Genomic DNA, 23,317 nt, shown 5'->3' with positions numbered 1-23,317 from the left:
AAACCACAAGCTTTAACAAATTTTGGGTACTTTTGAGGCATTTTCAAAAAATTTCAGACATTATCATAATTGGGGAATGATTTGCGTCGCTACTGAAGAATGGTTGTTTGAGCTGAAGCAAAAGAAACTCGATAACATCGGGATTGACAAAATGACATTGAAGAGTAAGTTGACGACAATTTTTTTAACAACTATTTAAATTGCATTTTATATGATAAAAATTGCAATATTTAGATTTCATTGAAATATGGGTTTTGAATAGAGCTTCTTTGGAAATTCTGCCTTCTAAATCTTTTTTAAGGTGTATTTTTAGGTACATTAATTGGGAAAGAATCTTTGCCCCTGGTAAGAATGGAATTCTAGTTTAGACATCAATGCACCACCGTCTTGACTACTTTGAGTCCAATTTAAAAGAGACTTTTTATGAAGATTTCAGCGGTTATTGTTCTGTTTTTAAACTATTTTTAGTTCAAACCATTTGGCTGGAACTCTTAGATATTGCTTAAATATTTTAGTGAACGGCCTTGAAGAGCCTTTGAAGCTTGGACCCTTGTGCACAGATGGTGCCCGAATTTTCCCAAAATTCCATAGCTTTCTCTGTCATTTATACATAGGGTCACTGAAAATTCAAGGGAATGACAGGGGTATTTTTGGTTATTTGAACTTGTATATTGGCGGGAATTTAGTAGATTAGAAGCAAAAATTTATGAACAGTGCTTAAGTAACCTGATTGTTTGATGAAAGTTCTTCAAAATTGGTTATCAATAGAAAACTACCACATTATTTAATTTAGGGACAAATTTATATAAGAACCTTAAAATGTAGATGCACTTCAAAAATCTATTTGAAATGTTGTTTTTTTGTTGATCATCTTGACATCCATATGTATAAATATGAAAAAAAAAAAAAAAAAAAGTCTTTGAATTCCAAAAATAGTACATCTTGCAATATATTATCTAGACTGTCAATTTTCAAGATTTTCATATATTTATAGATCTACTTGATTTTAACCATTTTTTGAATTTAATTTTTTTAATTAGATATGAGAATATATTTTAAGAAAATCCCTAGAATTTTTTACAACAAAATTACATGTTATGATAAATTTTGGAGTTGCGCCTTAATTGGATTGTTTAAGGTTGCAACCTTATGGAAATCACACCCCTTAATTTAATTTTAAACTACTTATCAAAATATACATGATGATAAGTTGGAATAGTTGTAAATATGTGAACGGTTAAACAATGTGTCTCTCACATAAGGGTATTAAAAAAGAGTGGGAGGTTTTTATTTGTCTCAAACAATATACCTATAGAATGAGTGTAGCAGAGGTGAGGATGTTGAGATGGATGAGTGATAAGACAATAAGGGATATAATTCAAATGAATTTATTTAGGAAAATTTAGGTGTGACACCAATAGGCGAGGCGATAAGATGAGAGAGAGTAGACTTAAGTAGGTTAGTCATATGTGGTGCATGCCTTGTACATCGCTTGTTGGGAGGTATGAGTTAGTTCAAGTAGAAGGCTACAAAAAAACAAAGGTTAGGCCCAAAATGATATGGTTGAAAGTAGTGAGAAAAGATATGAGGACTTATAGCCTCATTGAAGATACGACTCTTAATATAGTAAAATGATGGATCAGGATTCGTGTAGTCGATCCCAATAAATTGAAAAAAGGTTATGATGATGATGTTATGACAATTTTACTTTTATAAATAAGTTTGTTGCCTTTATAAATTTGTTTCCATTTATGTTAATACATACATGCCATGTCTTTTAATCTAGAGGAGTTGATAAGAACGTTATGTATTAATTATAGCCAGAAAAATGCAATTGATTGTAATACGTGACACTATTCTTAGATAACTTATTAACTATCCAATTAAGACCAAAGATCTATGAGTGTATATTTCAATTATGAGAAATGATCCTATATGACCCTCCTCCACCTTAAGACCCCAAAGGATCACCATTAAATTTGACGTGGATCTCTAAAAAAGTCAAGTCCCACACCCATGTGATAACTTTTTTAGAGATCCGTACCAAATTTAATGATAATCCTTCAGAGTCTTACACACATAGGTGGAGGAGGATCTTATATGATCACTACTGTTCAATTACATGGGTACATAGATACATAAGGGTCTCCCATTATATAGTAAACCTTATATGCTAAATTGAACTCTTTAATTCTTTATGCTAAAATATTAATCATAGGGTGTATACAATCCCATTTTTTTATATATCTCTACTCACGTATTATTTACACGCCACTTTTCTTTGGTGAGTTTTTATGTCTCGTGTAAGGAAGTGAAGTTATAGTTCCCTAATGCTTGAACAAGTGGGAGTATAATTGTCATTCATGATGCTCAATTCGAGCAATTCGAGCATAATGACCAAATTATCCCCTATTATTTTAGGGCTAAGCAATCCATAATAAGCAAAAAATAAAAAACAAATAAATAAATAAATGCTATGGTTCGCGAGTTGCAACAATGTAGTTCAATGGTCATATGACTCGTGCCTTGGCCTAAGTCAAATGGTGTAAATAGCCTTGATTTTCATAGGAACCCAACATATTTAAATGTAAAAAATATGTTTTTTTTTTGGGTAATTCAACGGGGATGATGAGCCCTTACTTGTTTTTTAAATCGTAGTAGTTTTTTAATGTGTTAGGTGAGAATAGAAGCCTAGAGTTTAGTTGAGGCACAAATGATGTTATCACCACGAACCCAACCTTATTCTCAATAAAAAAAAAAAAAATCTTTTTTGGTAATTCAGTGGGGATGATGAACTCCTATCTGTTTCAAAATCATTAATGGTTTTTTAATGCGCTAGGTGGGGCACAAGTGGTGCTACCACCACTCCCCCAACCCCACTCTTAAGTAAAAAAATATGTTTTATGTTAGTAAGAGTACACAAGCAGTATTCATGCCATTTGATTTGGACCATTCATAGTGAAGCTAAATTACTGCAAAGCACTTGTTTGTCTAGGGTTTCTAAATCCTATCAATAGGCAATTTGGAGTTTTTTTAAAAAAACCAATTAATGAGCAACTTGAGTGAAATAAAAATATGATGAAAAATGAAAGGATTTGGACACTCTAATGGTATTATAAGGTGGTTTAGCTATTTAAGCAATATTTTTATTCTCTTTTATTAGTTTGTTATTTATTCTCACATTAATATAGCTGATAATTTTACCAGACAGTAAATCGTATAATTAATTATTAAATTAGATAAGAATATTCACACTATAAATCATTTTATAATTATATTTAACAAATTTTAAATGGTTATATACTTTTATTTTGTACATCTCTGTATAAAATCCGACATCCCCCACATCGTGCAGACACCATGGGGAAAATTTCACACCCATCGTGACGACCAAAAATATGTTTGCTAAAAAATAATCTACGTATTACAAAAACCAAGGGTATTTGCTCAAGCCGTTCTACTTCGTGACCTCTTCGGGTCTCTCAGTCCCACTCGCCCTTCGAGTCTCTGTCAAAATGCTTATTTCCTTTGTTGCTCCTCAAGCGATCAGAACCAACTCTCTCAAAACCCCCTCTAACTCGAACCATCTGTGAGACATCAGAATTTTGAAACCTAGGTGCGTTTGCCTGCCTCTTTGAACCCTATTGTTCAAACTACATTTTTGTTAGGGCTGTTTTTTTTTTTTTTGGCCAGTTCTTTACTTTTCTCCGTTGTGCTTTGAGTTATTGCGATCGTAAAAATCCTAACTGGGTTTTTCCTGTTTCTATCCATTGTAGCCTTTGAGGGTAAAGGATTCAGCACTTGAACCTCGTTTTTTCTGTTACGAGCGATCAGCGATGGTAAGTTTTAAGGTTTTTGCTTTTGTTTGTTGCGTCTAGTGATTGTTTCTTTTCTTTTCTTTTGCATTTATTTGTGGTGTTTGTTAGATATTTGGGTAACAGTCTTCTGTTCTGTAGCAATGAGGAGAATTTTTTTTTCTTGTATTGGCTGAACTGGATTATCTATTAAAAACTTTGCAGTAATTTACGGTGGTCTTTCTGGATTTGCTGGTTCAGTAATTAAAATTCAAAAAGTGAATATTTGGCTGAAGAACCCATTAGTCTTTTTTTGGGATTTTATAATGCTGGGAATTTTCTGCTCCGTAGTGAAGAGAAGATATTGTTTTTTTATTTTCTGTTGAATACATTAGATTTTCTCTGATACATTAAACTTTATGCTAAAATTTTTGTTATTTTTTTCCCTCTTGCTGTTGGAAATTCTAGTATTGAAATTGATAGGGGTCAGACTCTATGTTCAAGTTCAAAAGAGTGAAAGAAAAAAAACGAAAAAAAACGGAAAAAAATGCTAAGAAAAGAAAACAATTTGGTTGTTATATAGTGGAAGACTGCATACTCAATTTTTAGTTGGTATTTTGGACTGGGGATTTGGGTTTTGATTTGGACTTCGGGGTTACAGTCTATGGGGTTCTGTTTCATGATTTGTGGTCATATTTTTGCTATCATGAATTCGGAAGTTCTCAAGTTTTTGGATTTTGTTTCTTTCAATAGAAATGAAGAAAAAAACTGTGAGGTGATAATTTTGTGTCAAAGGCAGGTTGTCTAGCTGAAGCAGGAAAGATGGTGTTTATTTTTCTAACTGGGGTTATGCAAGTATTCTTGTTTATTTTGAGTTGGATTTTGTTTCAATTCGTAAGTTTTTGGATTTTGTTTCGTTCAATGGAAATGAAGAAAAAAACTGTGAAGTGATAATTTTTTGTCAAAGGCAAGTTGTCTAGCTGAAGCAGGAAACATGGTTTTTATTTTCTAACAGGGGTTATGCAAGTATTATTATTTATTTTGAGTTGGTGGATTCCGGATTATTTTTGGATTCTGGAATGGCTTTAGATTGTTGGGTTTGAGCCTATGTTTTAGGGTTAGAATCATGTTTGTATTTTGGATAAGTTGGTTGACTCATGGGTTATGTTCTTGAAAATAGGTGTTACGTTTGTTCATTTTGATGTTTTGGTGATTACAGTCAGATATTAGGAAATGGTTTATGAAGCAGCATGACAAGGGCAATGGGGCATCATCCCAGCCATCAAAACCCGCAACAACTGTCTCTCAGCCATCCAAGCCTGTAAATTCTTGTCCTCCTTTTAGTTTATTTCTAAACATTTTCATGTCCTTTTCATTTTTTGACTATAATAATATAGATATTTCTAATCGGGTTTTGTTGGCATTACCAGTCAAGTGTGACTGAAGAAAAAAAAGAAACACGAAGGAAAACTAGTAAATATTTTGCTACTGCCCCACCAGAGAAGAAACAAGGGGAAGAAAAGAACACTGAGAAATCCTCACCTGTGAAAAGAAAGATAAAAAAGGTCGGTACTGATGAGGACTACTCTGATGAAATTAAGCCTCCCACTGCAAAAAAGATTAACAGAAGTGAGGATGATGACTTTGTCTCTTCAGTTTCAAAGAAAAAGGGGGTGGGAATTAGTCCTGCAAAAGAAACTAAGAGATCAAGGGGTTCCATTGCCGAGGACGAGAAGGTTGATACACCTGAGAAGAAACCCAAAATTGGCTCTGGTAAACGCATGGTTTCTGTTGATGAAGATGGTGAAAGTGTTTATCTGGAGGACTCTACTCCTGTTAAACCTGCTGGAAGGGGTAGTGGTGGAAGGGGAACCAGTGGTGGAACGCCTGGTGGTGGCCGAGGACGAGGTGGCGGAAGGGGTGGATACATGAACTTCTTAGAGAGAAATGATCCACCAAACAAGGGACAAAAGGTAACCCATAACCCATTTCTTGTATTTTCTTTATATATACCATATACTCGTGGAGTTGGATTGTTAGGGATGAGGGATGATTCTTACGAACTTTTAGGCTGTGTTGTAGGAAGTACCTGAGGGTGCCCCTGGCTGCTTAAATGGTCTCACTTTTGTGATCAGTGGGACACTTGACAGGTATCATCTCTATGTAATGTGTTGAACTTCTTTGTGAGGTACGGGTTTGGGCTGGAGGTAGTTATTTAGAAATGGTTGTTTACGTTTGCAGTTTAGAGAGGGAAGAAGCAGAGGATCTGATTAAGAGCTACGGTGGTCGTGTCACCAGTGCTGTTAGCAAAAAAACGGTCATTACATGTTCCCCTCTTTTGTCAATTAGACTTGAACTTTCTCTTTGTTTCGGCTTCACCTGGATGCTTTCAAATTCAATTGCAGCAAGGTTTCTGAGGTTTTGAATTTGGGTGCTGAAAATGCGTAGCTCTTAAATTTAATCATCTGCAGAATTACCTTCTAGTTGATGAAGACATTGGAGGGCGGAAATCGTCAAAAGCAAAGGAACTTGGGTCTCTCTCTCTCTCTCTCTCTATATATATATATATATATATATTATATACACACGTGCGTGTTGCTGTCCATTATTAGTGAACTTCGGTTTGTTGTTATATTACAATATTATTCTCTGAGTCTTATCCATTTCAATTTTTTTTTATTCTTTCCTTTTGCTGGCGCAATATTCTTTTAGTGTGACTTTTCTGTCCGAGGACGCTCTGTTTGAAATGATTCGCAAATCAAAGCCAGCAAAAGAGCCTGTGAAAGATGAATCACATAAGAAAATCACAGAGAAAGTTGAGGAGATAAGGCCGAAGTTGAAAATAAAAGCAAAGGGTATGTCTTGGGTTATTCTTAAATGTGCTATATTATTTGGGTAGTTAATTCACTGCTTCATTTACCAATACAACATTGAAGTGCCATAACTGAAAATTTTCAAGTTTCAATCATGTCATTCAAAGGTTGAATGGTTGTTCTTTCTTTTGTCTTCTATTTATGTCCTCTCAAAATGTGATTCTCTTTGTGGAGCATTTCCTTTGTCAAAAACTAAATTTTTTGTTTGCAGCAGAGGGTCCAACAATCAAAGTTCCAATCCAAAAAGGATCTCAAAAGGTTTCAGATTCAAGTGTCCCTAAAGGGATAAGTAGCAAAAATTTAAGTGATTCCTTGACCTGGACAGAAAAGTATAGACCAAAAGTGCCAAATGACATTGTCGGCAATCAATCACTAGTACGTGTCTTGTTCCTTTCACTTGTTGACCCATAACACATCTTTTTGCTATCTATTTTCTATATAATTGTGATGAAATTGTCATTTACAGGTTAAACAACTACATGATTGGCTGCTGCATTGGGATGAGCAGAATCTGTATACTGGCAAGAAGACCAAAGGTAAGAGGCAGAGTGATAGTAATGCTAAAAAGGCAGTATTGCTTAGTGGGACACCGGGTATTGGTAAGACTACCGCGGCAAAGTTGCTGAGCAAGATGGTTGGAAGAGAAACAATTGAGGTGCTGTTTCCTTCCCCCATCCAGTTTGCTCTATTGAGAGGGGGCACTTTCTTCTTCAAGATCAAATCTTTAACCAAAAAAGAAGAAAGAAAAATCAAAGTGCCCATTTCAGTTACTCTAGTGTTGGCCTTGAGAGATATCTACCTTTTGAGCAGGTCAATGCAAGTGATAACCGTGGCAAGGCTGACTCTAAAATTGTCAAAGGAATTGGTGGAAACACGTCCAATTCCATTAAAGAACTTGTGAGCAATGAAGCTTTGAAAGTCAGTGGTGACCAGTAAGTTTACCTTGGTGGGCCAATCATTTAGACTTAAGGACATTATTAGGTGTTAATGTTTCTCTAACTACATGTTATTGTGACTTCAGATCGAAGCATCTTAAGTCTGTATTGATTATGGATGAGGTGGATGGGATGTCTGCTGGAGACAGAGGAGGTGTGGCTGATCTAATAGCTAGCATCAAGATTTCAAAGATCCCTATAATTTGTATTTGTAATGACCGCTATTCACAAAAATTGAAAAGCCTTGTCAACTATTGCCTTCCTCTTAACTTCAGGAAACCAACAAAACAACAGGTTTGTCCTTGTATTAGTTTGAAGTATGGAGCTTTATTAAGGTTTGTCCCCGAATTATGCATTTTACATTTGTTAGAAACATTTATCTTTTTGGGCTGAGTAGAATATTTCACACATGTTATTCGCAACTACTTTGGGGGAAATATAGTTGCTTGCAAGTCCTTATGACTTGTGTAGCTTTTCTTAATTTGCATTCCTTATTCACCTTCTTATACTTGACATTTTATGCTTATTGAAGGATGTAAATGGAATATGCTATTCGACCTTATAAAATTTTTATTTCTAGTTCTTTAGAATTTTTAGTTACTATCGTAGCACTTCTGTGAATATGACAGATGGCAAAGAGGTTGTTGCAAATTGCTAAAACTGAAGGCCTTCAAGTTGATGAGGTAGGCATTTAAGGACGATATTTTAAACACATTTTTGTTGTTTTTGCTGGAGTGATCCTCCTCATTTATCTTATTTACTGTTGAGGCCTTATTGGTCATAAAAGAATTTTTTGAGTTGTAAATCATTGGTTTTTTATAGAATGTAATATAAAGAGCCTGTGCGTTAAATGAAGCCGTTATCTATTGTTGTCATTTCTCATATCTACACATCTTTTGTTCATGTAAGAAGTGGTCTTGAAGTCTTTTCCTTAACTATCAACTGGTCTTGGTGATTCCATTGGAATGAATCATCATAATTCAAAGTATTCGCAACTGCTTCTTTATGTTTGACTTTAGTAGTGTATTAACTCCTGTTTATAGGATAAGTGTCCATTCCTGGTTCCTGAAACTTCCACTGTGTAACCAGATTGCACTAGAGGAACTTGCTGAGAGAGTTAATGGAGATATTCGAATGGCTATAAATCAACTGCAATATATGAGTCTCTCACTTTCAGTCATTAAATATGGTGACGTAAAAGAGCGGCTTCTCAGCAGTAGCAAGGATGAAGATATATCACCTTTCACTGCTGTTGACAAGTATTGTTCATCTCCTTTGTTTTTTCTATTTTATTGGTTTACTGTTGCCTGCATGCCTATGCTATAAAATGAATGTTCATTTGATTGGTTGTAGCATTTGATAGTTGAACAATTTTATTAAGGAAGATTAAAAGGACAAGCACAGTGGTCCTTCTTATCATTGTGTTTAGGTTTTTAACTTGTGCGTTTTCTCATTATGCGCTGGATTCTATAACTTTTGTGATGTCTGGTATTTCATCGTGCAATACAATTATGGTGTAAGTGTCCCTGTGCTTATCATTCAAGAGTTGCTATGTGGGATTTTCTTGAGTAATTCAAGATAAATCATAATATCACAACTCTTTTAGCCAGCATACATATTTTGAGCAAATTGTCATCATTTTTATGCATCTTAGTCTTATTTGCAATGTACTGATTTTAAGAGTTGTGATAAGTGAAATCAGCTCCATAAACTTATAAAAGAAAATGAACTAGTTCCATATATTTCTGATGAATCTAGCGAGAAGAATCTGGTCACTGGTTGTTGATCATTGAATGCTTTTTAGCAAACAATCAAATAGACGTGTAATCTGAATTGCATGCTTGTTGTATCATAGAAGAACTTTCTAATCTTGATTTGTTTGAATTCGTCCTGTGAAAATGTAACATAGATGCCTAATCTCTTACTACTTTGGTCTTATTTTCGGCTTGATTTAATGTGTTGTACTTACTGTAGTGCAATCTAGGTGTTAAATATCTAAGAAATGCTCGAGGCATTTGTTGATAATTGGAAGATGCAGAAAGAAAGAACTCTTATTTTTTGATATAAGTATATATGCAGGTTGTTTGGCTATAATGGAGGGAAGTTGAGAATGGATGAACGCATTGATTTGAGTATGAGTGATCCTGACTTGGTTCCACTTCTCATTCAGGTTGCTGCTATACCCCTATATATGTTGTAATATAAAGGCCAGATATGAACTTTTCTTGACAATAAGCATTTATATTCTTCTCTCCATAATCTAATGTGTCTTACAATGCCGTTTCATTCTTCTTTTAAAGCACCTCTTTTTGGGGTAAATCAATTAAATGCTTGATATGTTGTTTCCAAATGGTTTTACCTAGCCTTTTACTTCAAATATCCTCTTATTTCCCTTCGGGCTGTGATTAGAGTTTGGAAAATGGAAATAGTTGGGTGGAGAAATCTGTCGCTTTGATAGGGAAACTGGGGATAAATATACTTTCACACATTGTGATGTGAAATGCGAACAGTTTATACACTAAATAGTGAAAACTAGAACTACGGCTCTTTTGATTTTGCTTGATGCTTTTGGGAGCTTGCTTACCAAACACTCATTGGAGAAGCTAGTTACCAAACATCCTTGAAGATTGGATCTGTAAATAGTGCTGCACAAGGCATCTTCTACAAATGTTTTCATTCAGCTAGCATAAGTTTGAATTGGTTTATGAATACTCTAAAGCAGCAGTTTAGAACCAGACTAAGGTCAGACTCGCCAGGGTCCTGAGCCCGTGTCACCCAGTTCGACTCGACCGAGTCTGTAAAAAAGTAACAAACTAGTCAAAATACAAGTGGGACTTGGGCGATTCTCTAGTTTCTGGCTAGGAATTACCCAAGGTCCTGAGCTGAGCTGACTAAGGGCAAGTTCTGAGTCAACCCAGTGAGTTTTAAAACGCTGATCTAAATGAATGATTTTGTTCTTAGGGTAGATTTGGGCTTTCTTAGATTGTACATGGAACTCTTTTCTAATATCTGATTAATGTTTTTCTTTCCTACATCCTTTATACTTAACAAGGAAATAGTATATTTGACTTTGTTCTTCTAATTCATTTGCAGCTTTTCATTTTCTTGTGGGTTCTTTGAATAGAAAAAGGATGATCTATCTCTGGTTCCATATAAGATTTGATCGATAGTCCCAAATTATCATGATAATTGCCTATATTAGTAGTGGACTTCAACTCCACTTAGTATTTTTATTGTGATCATGGACATTGCCATTGGGCCTGTACACCTTCTCGTAGGATGATAGGAGCTGCAAGGGATTTCATTGCTTGCCTGTTTCTTTTATTTAACCATTAAAAAATTTGGGTTCATATTTTTCCAGGTCAGTGTTTCCCAACAATGTGTGAATTGTACTCATATTGCTTTCAGTGCATTCTTGGGGGTTAATTTAGAGGAAACTGAGTAAAATATGGCCTTGTCTTTGTAGTATTTTGATGGATGTCGAACTTTGACTCTACCTTGCATATAGGAAGTCTGATAATGTTGTTTCTTCTATTTAGGAAAACTACATCAATTATCGTCCTAGTATTGTTGGCAGAAATGATAATGGTGTTCAACGTATGGATCTGCTGGCCCGAACTGCGGAGTCTATTGCAGATGGAGATATAGTTAATGTACAAATTCGAAGATATCGACAGTGGCAGCTATCACAAATTGGTTCCCTTGCATCTTGTATTATTCCGTAGGTTTTTCAACTCAGCATGCATATAATTTATGTAAAATTTTCTATCCTCCCCTGAATTGATTGAAATCTTGTTGGTCTTCAACAGTGCTGCTTTGATGCATGGCCAAAGAGAGGTTCTTGAACAGGTATAGATGAACTTTTCTCCTGTTTTTACATAGAAAGTGGCTAAAATTTGAGCCCTAGTAATTTGCATGAATATCCTGCCCTTTCTCTGTCTTCCCCCCTCCCCCCCCCTCAGAAGTTAATTATGACCTGGCTTATGTACTAATTAATTCAATTTGTCTTTGTGCATGAGGTTTTCAGTGTTTTTCTGTACTCTGTTCATATGATGTACAGAATGACTTCATTTACATTTCTCTATCAGTAAACAAGCAATTTTGTAACCTTGTCCCTTTTGAAGTTTAAGACATACCAAATGGAGAGAGGACCTTTTTAGGAGAGGATTTAAATGGACAAATAGGGAAGGATAGTAGAGGGTATGAAGGGGTACATGGGGGATATGGCTTTGGTGAAAGAAATAAAATGAGTGAGGTTATTCTAGAGTTTGCCATGATTTATGACCTAGCAAAAGCAAACACCTACTTTAAAAAACGAGATGAACATTTAATAACCTATAAAAGTGAATCACATAAAAGCCAGATAGACTTCTTCCTAGTTAAGAAGATAAATCGACCATCATGTAAAGACCGTAAGGTTATCCTAGGAGAGAGTTTGACTACCCAACATAAGTTCGTGGTTATGGACGTCTGCATAAAGACATGGAAGAGAAGGGGTAAAATTAATAGGTGTCTAAGAACTAGGTGGTGGAATTTAAAAAATGAGAAAATAAAATTAGTTAGGGATAAATTAGTTATAGAAGGAAAATAGAACTTTGAACATGAGGTTAATGTTATGTGGAATGAGATGGCTGATGGTGCCCCCACATGCCCATTAAGCGTTGGCAGCAGCATTTACTTGTAATGCCTTCTCCAGTGGTGTATATCCCCTTCCCTTTTTTTTTCTAGTTGGGCTATCTTGACCGGATAGTCTATTGTTGCACTCTGGAGACTGTATTAAGAAAGTGGCAAAAGAAGTTTAGGAGAATCTAGAGGGAAAAGAACTTTCGATAAAAAAACTTGATGGTGGAGTGATGAGGTTCAAAAGGTCATTCGTGAAAAACGATCATGTTATAAAACTTGGCAATGTAATAGAAATGAATAAATGATCAAATCTTAGAAGAATATAAAAAAGCTGAGAAAAATATTAAACAAATAGTAAGTAAGGCTAAACTTAAGGTATATGATGATCTATACAGTGAATTGGGAACAAGAAAATGTGAAAAAGTTGTCTTCAAATTAGTAAAAATGATAGAGAAAAAGTATAAGAATTTTAACCATATTAAATGCATTAAAAGTGATGATCAAAAGGTCTTGGTAAAGGATGAATAAGATAATGAAAGGTAGAGAGTTTATTTAAAAATTATTAAATAACAAACACAATAGGAACATTGCGGTAGAAGTAACCATTGGCATAAATGAGGGCGGAGGTCATAGATAAATTCATAGGATTAGGATATCAGAAGTAAAAAAAACCTTTGAATAGGATAAAGATAGGAAAGTCTTTAGGACCAGATGATATTTCGATAGAGGTTTGGAAGTGCATGGCGGAGATTGGCATTGATTGGTTGACCAAGTTGTTCAACAAGGTATTGAGAACAAATAAAATGCAAATGAATGGAGGAAAAGTACTATGATACCTATTTACAAGAAGACATACATGATTGTGTGAACTATCGAGGGATCAAACTATAGAGCTATGGGAGAGAGTGATTGAGCAACGACCAAGACATGAAAAGAGTGTACCAGAAAACCAATTCGATTTTATGTTAGGGAAGTCAACAACTGAGGGTATTTTTCTATTTAGGCAACTGATTGAGAAATTTAGGGTGAAGGGAAAAGACCTCCACATGGTCTTTATTGATTTAGAGAAAGCTTATGATATGACACCTAGAGATTTGATTTGGTGGGTGTTGGAAAATAAAGGAGTTTTCAGACACTACATCGACTTATGTATGAGGGAGCGCTAGCTAGTGTACAAACAACTAGTGGAGAGACGAGTGAGTTTTAAGTGACAATCGGTCTACTTCAGGGGTCAACATTGAGCCCATATCTCTTTGCCTTAGTTATAGATGACTTAACTAGGCACCACCTACAAGATGAGGTACCATGGTGCATGTTGTTCACAGATGACATAGTTTTGATCAATAAAACTCGAAAAGGCGTCAACACAAAGTTAGAACTTTGGAGGGATGCTCTAGAATCTAAAGGTTTTAAAATTAGCCGGACAAAGATAGAGTATATGGAATGCAAGTTTAATAATAATAGGAGTAGAGACGAGGAAGTAGTTAAAATTGACGGCCAAGAAATACCAAAAAGAGCGTACTTTCGATATCTTGGATTGATAATCCAAGAAAATGGAGAGATTGAGGAAGATGTTACACATAGAATTAGAGTTGGTTGGGCGAAGTGGAGATATGCAACTAGAGTTTTATGCGATCGCCGCATACCAATGAAGCTGAAGGTAAAGTTCTATGGGGACAACTGTGAGACTAGCTTTATTTTATGGTGCGGAATGTTGGGCGGTAAAAAAACGCCATACCCATAAAATTAGTGTAGTTGATATGAGGTTGTTGAGATGGATGAGTAGCAAGACAAGAAGGGATAAAATTCAAACTGAAAAATTTGGGAGAATTTAGATTTGGCTCCAATAGGTGATAAGATGAGAGAAAGTAGACTTAGGTGGGCTGGCCATGTGTGGCGTAGACCTAGTACAACACTTGTTAGGAGTTGCGAGTTAGTTCAAGTGAAAGACTCAAAAAGGGCAAGGGTAGGCCCAAAATGACATGGTTGGAAGTAGTGAAAAAGATATGGGGACTTATGGTGTCACTAAGGGTATGACCCTTAATAGAGCAGAATGGCGGAGTAGGATTCGTTTAGCCGACTGCAATTACTTGGGAAAAGGCTTTGTTGATGGTGATGTCCCTTTTGATCGGACCTTGATGTTCAAAACTATCTAGAAAGAGCTTTCTCAAGGTTGCAAATTAAATTGTCCAAATCTGTTCAAATGAGTACAGATGATTGGATCTCGACTATTGCCATTCCTTGTGGGCTGGAGCTGTTCCTTACTGTTCTGCAACACTCAGGTGCCTTTTGATTTACAAGATGATCCATAAACTATAGATCTGCATAAAGTCCACCACTGTCCAACAAACAGAGGGATGGATCATCTTTGTCATCCATGGAGGAATCTGACAGTAGAGGCCTGAAAAGATTATTCTTTATCATAAGCCCAACGGCCTGGATTGTAGGAGCGGGGGCAATCTGGATGGCTGAGAATGATGGGCACAATTTTCCCTACGATTTCTGGGCATGTCCATTTTATATTTTGTTCAGAGCACCTAGATGATGCTCATGTGTGCAAAATTTAGGATCCATCAGACTCCTCTCTCAGGGGGGGGGGGGGGGGGGGGGGGGGGGGGGGGGGGACGTTCGAACACTTTATTCTGTTCGTTCATTTTCTCTATCCTTCAATCTGGGCCATTGCTGCTGGCCTATCAAGATCATTTTCCTAGAGTTGATATGTTGCCCATTCGCCTCGTTTAGATGGGCCAAAATGAAATGGTGAGGGTCCACTGTTTTCACATAAGAGTATTAGCTAAAAACCCTCTGGACATCTTAATGTTTTCCCAGTTACAATTCTTCCATCTTTCCTTGTAGAACTGTCACATAAACTATTATATGTTGTAGGAGCTGGAAACCTGCTTTACTAAAACTTAGTTTGAGATTCGCATCTTACATTTGCATCTATTAGATTTAAATATTGTTGTATTTAAGTTTGCTGAACCTTTATGTGACATGAAAGTCTATTTTTAATTAAAGCCCAATTGATTTTTTTTTTTTTTGTGTGTTTTCAACTGATTATGTTAAATTGTTACATTATCAGGGAGAGCGAAACTTCAATAGATTTGGTGGTTGGTTGGGAAAGAATTCTACAGCTGGCAAAAATTTAAGGCTTCTGGAGGATGTGCATGTTCATCTTCTTGCCTCTCGTGCTTCTAATGTGAATAGGTAGAATTGAGCTCCCATCAAGTAGATAGTTTTTCATTGTGGCTCTTGACGGCTTTTCAATGACTGGATTAATTGATCATTCTTGATTGTTAGAATTATTATTGTGTATTATCAAGTACTAGACTTTAAATTACATTTTTATGCTTGATGATGCATGCCCGTCATGATTGTGATATTTTATTGTTATGCTGCTGCATTTTGAACTTATGTTCAATGAACATTATGTGTAGGGAATTATTGTGCAACTTTTAAAGAGCTTATGGTGCTGTGTTTTGATGACAAAATTATAACTTGATATGCTGAGTTACCTTGTCGGTACCTTCTATTGGCTATAGTTGATGGTTTGCACTAGGTTTCTTACGTGGTGTCCTTAGCTTGTGAAGGGCCTCAACTTTCTTTGGCGTATTCATGTTAGGCTTTTCAGCTGATATGCTTTAGCTATATTCGTTTATCATAATGATTGGATTGGGAATACTGTAAACATAAGAAACATTTTGATCAACTGAGGGAGTGGTAAAAACAAATGAATTATGTTAACAAACCTTTGGAATTTTTTTTTTTTTTCACACAATTCTTTTCTAAAGTGAGCTTAGTTGGAATTTTCTTAAATAAAAGAAAAAACAAAAAGGAAGGAAAAAGAAGAAGAGATTTTGATTGAATCATATATCATTGACAATTGTAGACTACTGGATTTTTATTTCTCAGGTGCCAACTTTACTAGGAGAAGCTCAAAGAGTATTCTAATCATAGCTACCGGAATCTCTCCATTGACCTAGCGTTTTCGGTTCTAAAACCCAATTCCTTGTTTCTGTTAAGGAATCTCCACAGAAACCGTTTTTCGAAACCAAGGAAACTCGATTCATTAATTTTGGAATCTCGATTCGACACATCTTTAGAAACCATTTTTCGGAACCAAGGAAACTTGATTTTTTAATTTCAGAATCTCGATTCGATACATCTTTAGAAACCATTTATCGGAACCAAGGAAACTCGATTCCTTAATTTCAGAATCTCGATCCACCACATCTTTAGAAATTTGAACCCATTAATTGTGATGTTCCCAAATATATCGAATCTGGATTCCAGCGAGGATTAAATCTTGATTCCACGTCAATTGGAGTAGAAATCTTTCTTCTAATGCTTCTAGTGGTTGCAGGGTTTCATTATTTTACTTGTGCCACCTTGGATGGCCTTTACTTTAAATTTAAAATATAACTAGTAAATACGACACATGCAATTAAAAGTAAAACCATGTCGTTGACATGATCCTATTTTGTCTTTATAATAATGAAGTCAAAATCACAATTTAGAAATACTAGTCGTTTGTATATAATGACCGTAAGTTCAATAATCAACACAATCACTTTAAAATTTGGGAAACCTTCTATAATAAGAGGCATCCAATATAAGTTCTAAAGTTGATGAGGTACAAGATGTACTTGTGCCTTCCTTCTCCATAAAAATGAAATTTCGATTCCTAGTTGTGGTTGTCAAACGCACTCCATAGTCCATATTATCGTAAATCTCGATCTCAAACTGGCATGGATCTCTGATCCATGTACTTCAGAAACTTGATTCCAAATATGTTAGAATCATGATTCGAAACAACATATATTTGTTCCACATATGTCAGAACTCGATTCCATAGATGTTGGAAACTCGATTCTGCTTATTAATGAATCTTGACTCTTGGAGTGTCGATTCCAGGAGATGGAAATCTCGATTCCAAGGAGGACGGAATCTCAATTCCGTATGTGGATGAAACTTGGATCTATTTCGATCGAAACACGATTCTCAAAAACTAGGAATCTTGTTCCTAACGATTCCTATCGTATAGACGACGATTCCTGAGACAAGAATCTTCTAGCCGACCGCGATTCTGTGTTTTTGATTCATAAAACGATTCGGGTTCCTAGGCGTTTCCATAAACTATGATTCTAATCCTCCCTAGGTTTGATTTGTTGTTAGCCTTCGCAATGTGCTCCTTCCATGTTTGAGGAAAATTCCTCAACTGCTTCTACTTAGGATAACAACCCATAGTACTGTTATGCAAGGCCTTTAAATGCTCAGTGCTTTTTGTTTGCAATGCTAATGTTTTTTTTGGAATTGATGTGTGTGTGTGTGTAGGCTACACGAATCCTAGTCTGTCATTATGCTCTATCAAGGGCTATACCCTTAGTGAGGCCATAAGTCCTCATATCGTTTCTCACTACTTCCAACCATGTCTTTTTGGGCTATCCCCTTTCCATTTTTGAGCCTTCCACTTGAACTAGCTCGTACCTCCTAACAAGTGTTGTACAGTGTCTATGTTGCACACACACATAAACATATATATATATATATATATATATATATATAGATTGATAGATTACTAATACAAAAGTCTCCCATGAGTGATAGTATAAGTCCGGCTACATGTTGGGTGCTCAAGTACAAATGTACATATGTAACTATCAAGTAATAAAGGAAATTAAAAGAGAGGCCTAGACTAAATAAGGAAAGAGATGCTCTGGCAGCAGGCAGCCCACATATTGGGTTCTCTCCTACATATGATCATAAGTCAGCAAAGTACTAGAAAATAGATCTTTTATCATTAAAAAAAAGGTAGGCCTTAGAAGAAACAATCAGGAGAGAGGGAGGGAGTGAACGTTGTAAGTGTGAGAAGAGAAAGATGTTGGGGGAACGTGTAATGGGACGGCTAAGGTCAAAGATAAGGAAGGAGAGAGATGATAGTAGACCAAATGAGAGATGAAGGAACAAAGATGAGAGATGACAGATGAGAGAGATGAGAGCAGAGGGGATGTAGAATAGGAAGGGGCTTGAACATGGCATGGTTCATTGTGTGCTTTAGATTTCATGGTTTCCCCTTCCTTGGCTTGGGCATCTGCTGCTGCATTGGCCTCCCACCAGGCATGATGGAAGTTGACAAGTAGATGCCTGAACAAGTGAAATATATGATTGTAAATATGAGCTAGCTCCAAGGGCGTGGGGATTTCTTTGATGCTCACATGATAACATTTTTTGAGTCCTGGTCCCCATGTTTGGTTTAATCTTTTTAGCCCTTCAAGAATAGCGTTCGCCTCAGCCCAAGATGAATCCCCTAGGCGAAGATATCCTGAGTTGCTCGAGGGAGTGATCCCTTGTGAGCTTCTGTATGTGCCCCAATAACCACTATGGCCTGAGATATAAAGCTAACTTCTTTCTACATTAAGCTGATGACTCTTAGGTTCAGGGGTATCCTGTATGATGACCTGGAGTTCCTCTTGAGTTTATAGGTGAGAATGTTCGCCCAAGAGGATCCAAAGTTTGCATTTGAGAGAACCTTAATGCCTCTGATTTTTTGCCCAAGAGATTGTTAGTTCTCTTGTGTAATCTGCATTGGCATTGGTGGTTCTCTTAATGCCCCTAAAAACTGTGTTGTTTCTTTTCCTGCAAATAGCTCCATAGCATTGCAAGGACTGTGGCCCTCCATAGAAAAATGGCAATTGTTGGGTATGGAGGTAACTGGAAAGCTGTGAACAACTGTTCTATGGAGTTAGGTGTGGCCCATGGCCAAGTAAACTAAAAAAAATTGCAATTGCTATGATAATGTCTAGACCAGATGGTGTTCCTAAGTTCATGAGTTGCATAGCATGAGCTGCGAGTTATCCATCTTGGGTTGTTTTTCTTTCTTGAAGAATCTTAGCATTCAAAGGGGGTAGGTAGCAAACATATCAACACAATTCGTAGCAATGCTGAAACTCGGGAAAGGACATGGATCTATGGACGAAATCAAATATGCAGCATTTACAGAACAAGTATTCAGTATTTGGGAAGCATAAATAGTCAAACATTAAACTTTCGAGGGTCTCTATGAAGTTCAAAATGAAAATTAATAAACTTCAAAATAGCTTAATTTTATAATTGCCTCCAGACATTCTCAGTATCTATGTACAATTCTAGATTCTCTCTCACTGTGCTGAAAATGATGCATACTGAGAATTTCCACTTATGCAAGTGGGTGCAGACAGCAAAATCATGAGTGTGAATAGCAGTTCCCTTTTATTGTGTGCCGTTAGCGTTTTGCTTTTAACCTTCAATATGGGTTATTTTTCTGCTCGACTTTGATTGAGTTAGAAGATGCCTCTTTCTGTGCAATTTGTTTGTGTTTGTTAACCTTGAAAACGGAGCATTTGCCTTTGAAATTTGTCATTTAAGTGAGATGAGAAATCAGATATCTTGTTTGCTGTTTGGTTTAATCTTGGAGATACTAAACCAGGAGGTTTGCTACTTATGCAGGGAAGCCTTGCGAACTGACTACTTCCCCCTCATAGCAAGTCAGTTGACACACCCTCTTCGAATTTTGCCTAAGGTTTGAAGTATTACCTGCCTTTTTCTTATCACAAGGGAAGTCCTCAAACACCTCATTTAATATGAAAAGGATTTCAGGATGAAGCAGTTCAGAGTGTTGTGGAGTTCATGGACGCTTACTCAATCAGTCAGGAGGACTTTGACACATTTATGGAGCTATCCAAATTACAGGTTGGAGGTTTTACTGATTGTAGTTCTTAAATGTATAGAAGCTAAATATATTGGATTTTTACCCAGTGTACCAAGTTACTCTGGGATTCTCATGGATATTCAATATTCTTCTGGCTTTGTGAACATAATAAAAATGGTTATATTAATGACATAGGTATAACCTTTATAGTGAGCCATATTGGTTTATTATTTTGAAAATCCTGTCATCTGAAGTTGGTTGTTTTGAAGTTGGAGGCCTTTTCTTATATTAGTTGGCAACCTTTCAAAGAAGTAAGGTTTTGCCTGCACAGAACCATGGATGTACCTGACTATGAAACTGAATCTATGACATTTGGCCCTGAAATATCTGGATCAATTTATCACTTCTGTTCTTCTTTTTTGGATTGGAAAAATCTATTGACAACATGTTTGATAGAAAAAACCCTGCATATTTCATTTACCTTGAAAACATTTGGGATCCTCGAAGGTCCATTTTGAATGTTTGGTTTGAATTTATTGGCCTAGCTAAGGCATGATTCAGGCACAACGCAATTGCCATCAATGTATTCCAGCTTTTGATTTCTATTAGGATTTCTACAACTAAGTAATGATCTCCTCTATTTGTTGTGTATTCATATCATTTTTCTCAGATTGTTTTGCATGTTTCTTATATTTTTTCAGGGCCACCCTAGTCTTCTTGAAGGTATTCAGCCTGCAGTTAAAGCTGCACTCACAAAGGCATACAAGCAAGGTAGTAGTTCACGTGTTGTGAGAGCAGCAGATATGATAACTCTTCCAGGCGTGAAGAAGGCTCCCAAGAAACGCATTGCTGCTATATTAGAACCTGTTGAAGACAATTTAACTGTCGACGAAAATGGAGATGATGCTGTGGAAAGTGCAGAAGAACAGCCTTCTGATAATGAAGACCAAGGTATTGTATATACATCATAGTTGCAGCTAACTGTAGTTTGCATTTACATCATACTGATAATTCCCAGTGGACCTTGTGTGTAAGTTCTCTGTGATAAAAAAAGAGACTAAAATTGCTCCTCACGTGACAGGTGTGGTGGCGCTATTAGTCTATAACTCATAATGACTAATAATACAACAGAAAGTGTATGACAGTACTTGTTTATATCCTGCATGATTGTGAACAACTCTCTTGACGATCAGATCTCAACAATGAATGGCTATGGAATATCTTTTCTCCAATGACAGACTCAAGTTTTGAAGAATTTGGAGCAGAGGAATGAAGCCTCCCAATCATCCATTCTTGACATTTGACAATCGAGGGACCTGTTTATGTCCATGCAGGATGTAAGCAGGTACTGTAATAAATGGTCCCATAGCACAACATTTCTATGGGTCCGAGTTGGTAACGGAAGAGGTTTGGGATGATTGTTGTGCTGTTCAAGTGTACCCATCCTACACAGGCCATGGGGGGGGTGATGTTGATTTATACCGGAATTTGGGGATGGACATAATGTTGTAAACAATATGATCTCTTTCAAAGTAAATGTGGGGGGAAGTTCTGGTGAAAGAACCTGGTTTGACAACATGGTGCAAGGAGAAAATGTTCAATAAAACAAACGAAACAATAGAGAATGTTTGAGGCACAATGAGAGTCTAATTGTACAACCAGAGGGAAACGAAAAGGGTCGTTGAGATTTCTGATCAACCTCATATCCTCTACTTTTACTGCATGAATGTACGTGCACATACTTTAATGAGCACATGAGCACCTAATATATTTCGTTTTTCTTGGCCTTGGGTTACTCTGAAAACTTGCATTGTTAATTTCTTTATTTCATTTTTTGGGTCCTTGTTTCCATTTCCATTTCCATTTCCATTTCATCAATTTAATGCATGATGTGTGATGCTTCTTTCACTAGGAAGCAAATCTTTGATGGCTTTCTAATTTTTTCCATCCTTGTATCAGATTCTGGTGTAGAAAAGTTACAGTTGGATCTCCAAAGCCACAAGTCAAAAGGTAATATCAATCTAAACATGAAATTTGACAGCTTTGATACTTTGCTTTTGCAATTTTGCTAGCTGCAATGCCGGTTTCTATGGAATATTACTCAGTTTTCATGGCTGTTACTATTTAAAGAAATGAAAAATAAAATGACTTTAATTTTTCTTCATGGGTTTCTCATTCTTTAAAATTGAAATTTTATGAATCTAGATTGAAAGTAACATTAACTCAATAGCATGATAAATTTCATGGGTTTCTTACTTGATCAGCATGGAACAAGTAAATAATGGATTGCCTTTCTTGAAATTGCAGGCATTCGAGTAGAGCTGGATTTGAAGGACAAAGGAGGAAGTTCAACTTCGAAAAAGGCAACACCAAAGGTTAAAGGTGGGCTCGGCTCCGGAGGCGCTAAGAGAAAGAAGTGAAAGGCATTGATAATGTTGATTGCTTGTGTTTATGATCACTGTAGGGGCTTCTGATTTTGGAACGTGGTCCCATAGCCATTGTTAAGGAGCCTCTCTCTCTCTCTCTCTCTCTCATCTCGTGGGTTTTGCTTGCAGTGTTTCTGTACTTCTCTTCAAATATGTAGATATTAAATTGTAAGAGATGTCTGTGTTTTTCACAGACCTTATGTCATTTGGGGCTCATGTTATGAGTCAAAACTCCGAGTTTCAACTTAACCCGTTTCTTTTCTCAGGTGAAACTCTCATATTCTTTTGTCTTTTAAGGGAGCAGCCTTTTTAGAATCTTGCAGGAGGTGTTCATACACAACCCCTTTCCACATTTTTCCTAGGAACACTATGTTACACTTCTATAATTTAGTGATGGCTCATCTCCATCCTTTGTCTCTAAGCATTTGTGAATGGTATGCTATGCTTTTCCTTTTAGAAAACCCACTTGAGATTTTCCTCGAGTATCCCATGAGATATTGTTATCTACAAATGTCAAACTCACTAACCAAATTGCTAATGATATTGGCCCTTTGAATGCATGTCACTAGATCGCCTTAATGCATTAGTGTTTTGTAATTTAAGATGTATTAAATTGATCATGTCAACCTTGAGATGTAACCTTGAGATGTACGGATATGAAAAAAAAAAATTCAAGTATTGGAAATAGTGCATCTTGTTATGCATTATTTGGATTGATAAATTTTAAAATTTCAAATAGATTTGCTCAATTTGTAATATTTTGTTAGCTTTGAATTTCATTATTAGGGGTAAAAATAAAATTTCAAGTCATCATAGGAGTTTCAGTAAATAGAGTTCATTTTCTAGCAAAAAATGAAAGTATGTCTTATTTTGATTGTTTAAAATTGGCCCTTTATATAAGTTGTCTTTGGAAAGGGATCTTCTATGAAGAGAATTTATCTTTTGTACATTAAGGTTACAATTATTCATGTCCTTTAAA

The 23,317-nt window shown here is 36.1% G+C and overlaps 1 protein-coding gene across 4 annotated transcripts; it reads left to right on the top strand.

The window, feature by feature from the left end:
* Positions 1–3,353: 3,353 nt before the first annotated feature.
* Positions 3,354–22,756, top strand: RFC1 (replication factor C1). 4 transcript variants are annotated; one of them, XR_016052123.1, is made up of 24 exons: positions 3,354–3,616; positions 3,777–3,839; positions 5,014–5,115; positions 5,225–5,767; positions 5,877–5,944; positions 6,036–6,111; positions 6,266–6,327; positions 6,507–6,649; positions 6,882–7,042; positions 7,134–7,322; positions 7,478–7,599; positions 7,689–7,896; positions 8,232–8,285; positions 8,692–8,861; positions 9,682–9,772; positions 11,142–11,323; positions 11,412–11,451; positions 15,308–15,432; positions 19,711–19,783; positions 19,861–19,953; positions 20,614–20,863; positions 20,994–21,640; positions 21,872–21,922; positions 22,220–22,603. XR_016052123.1 is itself a non-coding variant. In XM_006826356.4 (23 exons), exons 2-23 carry the CDS (start codon positions 3,837–3,839, stop codon positions 22,330–22,332), a joined length of 2,919 nt encoding a protein of 972 aa, XP_006826419.2. In that variant the 5' UTR covers positions 3,354–3,616; positions 3,777–3,836; the 3' UTR covers positions 22,333–22,756. The 4 variants fall into 4 exon arrangements, 2 of the variants coding, with proteins under 2 accessions (XP_006826419.2, XP_011627377.1); XR_002281867.2 differs by having other exon boundaries at positions 6,879–7,042; XM_006826356.4 differs by lacking the exon at positions 20,994–21,640 and having other exon boundaries at positions 22,220–22,756.
* The last annotated feature ends 561 nt before the right edge of the window (positions 22,757–23,317 follow it).

This window comes from Amborella trichopoda, chromosome 3 (assembly GCF_054954075.1).
Source record: "Amborella trichopoda isolate Santa Cruz 75 chromosome 3, AtrichopodaSantaCruz75HAP2 v2.0, whole genome shotgun sequence".
Taxonomy (NCBI): domain Eukaryota; kingdom Viridiplantae; phylum Streptophyta; class Magnoliopsida; order Amborellales; family Amborellaceae; genus Amborella; species Amborella trichopoda.
This window is presented reverse-complemented; position numbering and strand designations above follow the sequence as displayed.

Excerpts from the sequence above, each read along its gene's own strand:
- RFC1 (XM_011629075.3), top strand. Across the intron at positions 5,116-5,224 it reads TCTCTCAGCCATCCAAGCCT|TCAAGTGTGACTGAAGAAAA; the intron begins GTAAATTCTTGT and ends TGGCATTACCAG. Across the intron at positions 21,923-22,219 it reads CCAAAGCCACAAGTCAAAAG|GCATTCGAGTAGAGCTGGAT; the intron begins GTAATATCAATC and ends TTGAAATTGCAG.